We start from the raw sequence: 7,691 nt of genomic DNA, 5'->3' as shown, positions 1-7,691 counted from the left end.
TCCTTACTATATTTCTTACTAAAAGGGAGGTTTAAGTACCTTTTGAATATATTGTCACTACAGACATATAAAAGAAAGGACTTGGTGTTACCTCTTGTTTCAACTGGTGATGATAGGTGAATATGACACCTCACCATGTTACACAAGCTAGGCAATTGAGTCTTGCTGCTGACCTCTATTTGGTGTTATAAATACTTTTGGAGACAGAGAAACACCACTTATTCATGTTTGGGGTTTAACTGAGGTTTAAGTGAAGATTTGGATTCTTATTGCTGAAGGAATTTTTAGAGGTCACTTGGTACAAACTGTACTAAAGAAACCCAGGCCCAGAGAAGGTGAGTGACTTGTCTGAGGTGGTCCAGGTAAAAACAGGGATTAGAAGCCAGTGTTGCAGTTCACTGTACTTTCCACCTTACTACAATGAGCCAAACGTTAATGTCCCCTTTTGTGTTAACGTTGAACTCTGATTTTTGCCTGTCCTTGAAAATACTTATTTGAATACCAAGAGATTTTCAGTATGTAACAGTGAACATAAATCTTTGAAGTGATGCTTATTTGTCATATTTTCCATAGGATCAGAATGGTTTCAATCCCAGAATACTATGAAGGCAAGAATGTCCTCCTCACTGGAGCTACTGGTTTCCTAGGGAAGGTACTTCTGGAAAAGTTGCTGAGGTCTTGTCCTAAGGTGAATTCAGTGTATGTTTTGGTGAGGCAGAAAGCTGGACAGACACCCCAGGAACGAGTAGAAGAAGTCATTAGTGGCAAGGTAAGTATGGAAAATGATCATTTGGAAGAGAGAAAAAAGTGTGTGTTTGTGCATGTAATTATTGTAATCATCAACAGCTTAGTATATTTCTTAAGTATCCTGAAAAAATTGGTAAAAAAAACCCCTATAAGAATGGCAGTAAACTGAATATGACTTGTGATCAGGAGGAGAAAAAAAGCTTTCTTCTTTTTTTTTTTTTTTTGAAAAAAGCTTTCTTCTATGATGAACAAAATTATATAACAAGTTCTAAATTACCTTTATGGTAAAGGTTTAATGTGTTTTTAGAATATTTGAGGCAGGTTATTTGTAATTACTAGATGTTTAAATAGTTTCAGAATGATAATAATGAGTTAGTTTCTAACTTCTGCTATGCTGTGAGAGTGCTTTGATAACAGTTAAAAATTTGTAAGCACTAATTGCTCCTCACAAAAGTATTAGGAAGTAGCAAAGTCACATATTCCCATTTGACAAATAAGAACATGGTGACAGAGGGGTTATATAGAATACAAGAGTATGTCATACATTTGAACCTTTAGTAAAATATGGCTAAGAAAAAATGGAAATGAGCTGGAGTAAAATTATTTCACAGTTATAGGCTTTAGAATTTATCTGACATTCATTGTTAGTAAGTTTGGTATAGTAGCTATGTAATTTTTTAGTTATTAGGTGGGTATCTGGTACCTTTTAACCTTCTAGGGCAGCTGTGACTTATGTATAAAAAAACAAAAAAGACCAAAACTAGAAACCTCTGAGTTACTCTGAGCAGTGAAAGAATTGCTGAAAAGTATCAAAAGATATGTTGATTAATTATAGATTAACAATTCTCTACAGTTAATAAATAATTTATTAGACATGATTTGTATTCCAGCCTGTTTTGATCTTTCAGTAGAAATCCATAGTTAATAGTGGCTGACATTTATTGAGTGCTTAAGTTGTGCCAGGCACTGTGTGCAAAGCACCTTATATGTATTTAATTATCACGGGAACTCTTCAAGGTAAGTACTGGTCTTATTCCCATTCTACAAGGTCATATAGTTAGTGTTAGAGCCAGTGTCTGTGAACGATTGAAACCAGAGCTCATGCTCTGGCAGGGACAGATGTTGATATATTGCATTTTACAAATATGGACAATGAGTCTCAGAGGTGGTTATTTTATCTGAAGTTGTGTAGCTAATAGATGTCGGATATAACGGAGATGACTTGATAACAAATCCCTTTCTACTTTATAGCATTACTTCCCCAATAGATAAGAAAGTAAGGCAAAGATGATGGAACGCTTTGTGATAAAATGGAAAAAGTAATCTTGAGAGTTGGATACCTTACTAGTTGTATGTTGTAGCTGGTACACACTGAGTAAAAATAGCTTAATTTCCCTAAGCCAATGGCAAAAAGCTTGGTGCCCAAGTTTACAAAAATTAAAAGAGAAGACGACAAAAGCAAAAGAGAAGTGCATGAAGGGCAGCGAATAACAGAGGTTAACATCAGAAGGAATAAGAGTCAGTTTATGGGTTAGGGCAGTAGTGGGAAGCTTATCTCCTAGGAGTGATAAAGTATAATAACAGAAAAATAATTAAGAGAAAAAGAGAAGGTACACAATAAGACCTGTACAGAAGTGTGGGAGGGTTTAAATATAACTTTTAATTTTCTTAACATTACAGAGTTATAATAAAATACAATCACTAATATTCACTACAGTGACTTAGGATAAATTAAGAAAAGGTTAAACTATATTTAGAATGTTTGCTTTACTAAGATGTTACGTTGAGAATGATTTCCATTCAAATATAATTTTGGTTCAGAAAGATAAACTTCTCTTTTGTGAAGCATCCACGTTTTTCTTGTTTGTATTCCCCCTCCTCCCCATTAAGAGGTAATCCTAGACCTACAGGGTTGTAACAGTGATGTAAATTAATATTTGTTTTTACTTTAAAAAATAAATTGTTTGAAACTATTAATAGGGCATTAAAGAATAAAAATAATATTTACTTTTGTCCCACTGTTTATTGAGTTTGTCCCCACATGAAAACTTTAAATAATCTTTATTTCAACTAGAAAAACTTCTTTTCTCTGAATTACTTTTTAAAACAAATCTACTTCTTTGAGGGCTACTCAGTGACAGTATAGCTCACAAGGGTAGTTATACTCTAGTAACGTTCTTCCCATTGCCCCAAACTCTCATGCACTTGTGTTCTTCCCATTTGCCCTCCCTTCCACAAAGATGTGAGTCCTGCTACATACTAGAAGCTGTTCAGGTTACTAGAGATACGGCAATGAAGAAAACAAAATCCCAGCATTTGGAATTTACATTCTAGTTAGGGAGACAAGTTAACAACTATATAACATGTTGAATAGTGCCACGTGCTGTTCAAAAGTAAAGCAGAAAAGGGAGATTGAAAGTGATGGAGGTGCTGCTTTAGATACGATGGTCAGAAAAAGTTCTCTCTGAGGTGACATTTGGTCAGAGACCTGAATGATGAAGTGAGGAAGAATCCATTGGTACGTGGAGGAAGAGTGTTAAAGGTAGAGAGAACAGCACGGGCAAAGGCTCTGAGAACTACTTGGCAGATTGGAAGAGTGTCAGAGCAAGCTGTGGTGTTTGCTTTACTGGACTCTGTATAAGGCATGTAAAGTAAATACTAAGTGCCGGAGTATTCCTACTAACACTCTCCTCTACCCAAGTGAGGTTTTTGCCTTTTAAAATACAATCGAAATTGTTAATTATTCTTTTAAATTTTTGCTTGTTTGACTTGAGGAAGAGGGCTTCAAACAAATATTTATACTTATACATGAGAAAAATGTAGCAAGTGTTAACTTTAAACTCTTAGATTAAGGAATTATCACATGAACTTTCTATGTACTTATTTTTAAAAGTAAGATGTGGGTTAAATGTGAAAACAGAGAACAGAGTAGTGATTACCAGAGAGGAAGGGGTTGGGGGTAGGGTGAAATGGGTAAAGGGGGTCAACTGTATGGTGACAGATGGAAACTAAACTTTTGTTGGTGAGCACGCAGTAGTGTATATAGGAGTCAAAATATAATGTCCTAATCGTGGAACTTATATGATGTTATAAACCAGTGTTAGTTATCTCAATTAAAAAAAAAGACAAGGGACTTCCCTGGCGATCCATTGGTTAAGACTCTTTGCTTCCACTGGAGAGGGCATGGGTTCGATCCCTAGTCGGGGAACTAAGATCCCGGGTGCCAAGGGGAATGGCCACACACACACACACACAAAAAGACAAGTTTTAGTCATTTTCATTATTGTTTCTAAATTCTTTAGAGACAATAAAAAAAAGATGTGAGTTAATATTTCAGTATTTACTACCGTAAAATCTAGCTACATAATAACTATGCTTGAAGAATTTGCCATCTTAAAGTGTGGTAGGTACAAAGGTCATTTTCAGTTTTTCCTGAGAACTGGGAAGATCAACTAAACTGTATTCAATATCATTTTAAAATTAAAAGTATTTGGTAGCCTAGTGTAAGGACTTTTTTAAAAATGTGATATAATTTATAGCTTTTTTCCAAGTGACTTTTAATTAAAACTCTTGAGCAAATTATTTGATAATGTATATTGACTGCAGTGTATTGCAGACTGATATTATTACCTTATGGCTGTATTTTTTCATATCATACAAATAGGTTGAAAGATTCTGTTTATTTAAGGCAGTGATTCTCAAACTTTTGATCTCTGGACCCCTTTACACTCTTAAAAATTATTGAGGACTTCAAAGAGATTTTGTTTTTGTGAGGTTTTATTTCAGATATCTTACTGATGGTTTATCGTAGTAGAGATTAAAATTGAGAATTTTTTTTTTCAGTCCGTAACACCTCTTTGTAAAGTTTTGAGACTTTAACAATACCTTACACAGACTACGTTTTAAATACATGTTGAATGATTGATTCAAATAAGATACTGCTATTTAAAACATTTTGCACAGAGCCTGGGCCATAGTAAAAACTCAAAACATGATAGAAGCAGTAATAGCAATGATAGTGATTTAGTACTTATGATAATTGTAGTGCAATATTAATATTGATTTATTTTATACTGGATTGCTAGATCATTCATCGAGTGCTGAGAGTTATTTAACAAGAACAATTTTCCAAACAGTCGGGTATTCACACTGTAGGTATGATCTATGCTTCCCGAGTTCAGCTCTTCACCCATCTTTTTCTGTGTATAGATTTATCAAAGTAAGCTTTATGCTGTATTCCTCTTCTAGTTTCCTCTTTTCTTTTTTTTTTAACATCTTTATTGGAGTATAATTGCTTTACAATGGTGTGTTAGTTAATGCTTTATAACAAAGTGAATCAGCTATACATATACATATATCCCTGTATCTCCTCCCTCTTGCGTCTCCCTACCACCCTCCCTATCCCACCCCTCTAGATGGTCACAAAGCACCGAGCTGATCTCCCTGTGCTATGGGCTGCTTCCCACTAGTTATCTATTTTACCTTTGTTAGTATATGTAAGTCCATGCCACTCTCTCACTTTGTCCCAGCTTACCCTTCCCCCTCCCTGTGTCCTCAAGTCCATTCTCTACGTCTGCGTCTTTATTCCTGTCCTGCCCTTAGGTTCTTCAGAACCTTTTTTTTTTTATTTTTTAGATTCCATATATATGTGTTAGCATACGGTATTTATTTTTCTCTTTCTGACTTACTTCACTCTATATGACAGTCTCTGTGTCCTTCCACCTCACTACAAATAACTCAATTTTGTTTCTTTTTATGGCTGAGTAATATTCCATTGTATATATGTGCCAATTCTTTATCCATTCATCTGTCGATGGACACTTAGGTTGCTTCCATGTCCTGGCTATTGTAAATAGAACTGCAGTGAACATTGTGGTACATGACCCTTTTTGAACTATGGTTTTCTCAGGGTATATGCCCAGTAGTGGGATTGCTAGGTCATATGGTAGTTCTATTTTTAGTTTTTTAAGGAACCTCCATACTGTTCTTCATAGTGGCTGTATCAATTTACATTCCCACCAAGAGTGCAAGAAGGTTCCCTTTTCTCCACACCCTCCAGCATTTATTGTTTGTAGATTTTTTGATGATGGCCATTCTGACTGGTGTGAGGTGATACCTCATTGTAGTTTTGATTTGCATTTCTCTAATGATTAGTGATGTTCAGCATCCTTTCATGTGTTTGTTGGCAATCTGTGTATCTTCTTTGGAGAAATGTCTATTTAGGTCTTCTGCCCATTTTTGGATTGGGTTGTTTGTTTTTTTGATATTGAGTTGCATGAGCTGCTTGTAAATTTTGGAAATTAATCCTTTGTCAGTTGCTTCATTTGCAAATATTTTCTCCCATTCTGAGGGTTGTCTTTTTGTCTTGTTTATGGTTTCCTTTGCTGTGCAAAAGCTTTTTTCATTAGGTCCCATTTAAAATTGAGAAATTTTTAAAGTAAAAGAATATACATACAAGCACACATTCCATGAGCCATCGAGAGTGATGATGTCATTACACATGTAGCTTTGGAAAATTCCTCTCTGTACTTGTGAGAGAATGAAAGTGAAAAATGCAAATAATGTTTTACTTTTATTATGAAAATAGTTTTGACTTCGTGAACTCCCTAAGTGGGAGTCTCAGGGACTCCTAGGATCTTCTACACTTTGCGAACTGGTGCTGATTAAGAGTGTACAGTGTTGCTTAGACCATGTGGGGACAGCCTACTGGCACATTCTAATGGATATACTGAATAGGGGCAAATGTTCATGCTTTAAGGAGAGAGTTGACTTTTGCAGACATCGAAAATTAATTTGAACCCAAGCTTGGCAGTAAAGATTCAGAGAATAAAATTGGAGTCAGAAACCAAAGTGATTAGAAAGCTGTGAGCTCAGTTTTGCAAGGGCTCTGACTCTATAGGCATATCCCTCCAAAGAAATGTCAATGATAGCATTATTTTTTTTTTTTTTGGAAGAGAATGATGCTCATTTGTCTATCTAAATTCTTATAGTCCTGTTGGAAAAAACAAAAAAATTAGCAAATCCTTACATAGCAACTAACCAGACTTTTTACTTTGAATGAACTTCGTATACCTTTGTGATAGTTCTTTGGATTAGAACTAATTGTCATGTCACAGTAGCTTTTCTTTGACATCATGCAGCAGATACTTAACATGTTGCTTTTATTTTTATTTAACTGTAGGATGTAAAATCCTTTCTCCAAAATTTAGAAGTTATCCCTAAACTTCTTAACTACTCAGATAGTGTATGTTAGTCTCTCTTCTTTTTCCTCTTTCTGATTTTTTGCCAGATCCTTTTGGAATTCTTTGCTTCCCTGAAAACCTGTGAGAAGGGAGTCATCAAGGGGGCTATCAGACCACAAGGCCTATTTTAAGTAATAATGCCTGCATGTGTGTTTTGCTGCCATCTCTGCCCTTTGTTTACTCATCTTGGCATTTTATCATGAACCACTTGTAATTGGTATATTGTAATTCCCTTCCCAACACCCTCCTTCCCCCTAGTGAGAGGTTATTTTTTCTTATTCATTTTTTATTTTTCAGAAAACATTTATTGTGTGTACTCAGTGCTGGGCACTTGACTTGATGTAAGGGGTTGAATTCAGGAATAAATAAGAGTCCCTGCCTTAATGGAGCCTACAGTCTAGAGAGTTTTTAAGAGGGAGGAGGGAAGGAAGAGAGAGTGTAGAGGTGTTAAGAGAGATTGGATAGGAGCAATTATTGAAGCTGATGTCTTGGTTGGAATTGAGGACCTAAGTAAAATGTGAAAGAGTTGGGCATCTTCTCTGGGGTCTCCAGGGTAATGCTTCTAAAATTTTTCCTCACCAGTAAGTCTGATTTGTAAAGAAAATGATTATCTTCTACTGAAAGCCTGAAATTTCATTGAACTTTTATAGTTTAGTCTAAACATATGGCCATTATTTTCAATATAAAAATGCCTTGTCCCCA

General features: G+C 35.4%; 1 protein-coding gene across 6 annotated transcripts in view; it reads left to right on the top strand.

Moving 5' to 3' along the window:
• The window catches only part of FAR1 (fatty acyl-CoA reductase 1), a 73,873-nt gene that overhangs the window by 32,816 nt on the left and 33,366 nt on the right, over positions 1 to 7,691 (top strand). For all 6 annotated transcript variants that reach the window (XR_007478868.1, XR_004476504.2, XM_049713798.1 and 3 more), the window contains one exon: positions 574 to 769. Coding sequence is in view for 4 of the 6 variants with exons in the window: in XM_049713798.1 (XP_049569755.1) it covers positions 574 to 769 (196 nt within the window). In the remaining 2 variants the exon portion in view is untranslated. The remainder of the gene's footprint in view (positions 1 to 573; positions 770 to 7,691) is intronic.

This window comes from Orcinus orca, chromosome 8 (genome assembly GCF_937001465.1).
Source record: "Orcinus orca chromosome 8, mOrcOrc1.1, whole genome shotgun sequence".
Classification (NCBI taxonomy): domain Eukaryota; kingdom Metazoa; phylum Chordata; class Mammalia; order Artiodactyla; family Delphinidae; genus Orcinus; species Orcinus orca.
Note: the sequence above shows the minus strand (reverse complement) of the source record. Positions and strands in the feature narration are given on the sequence as shown.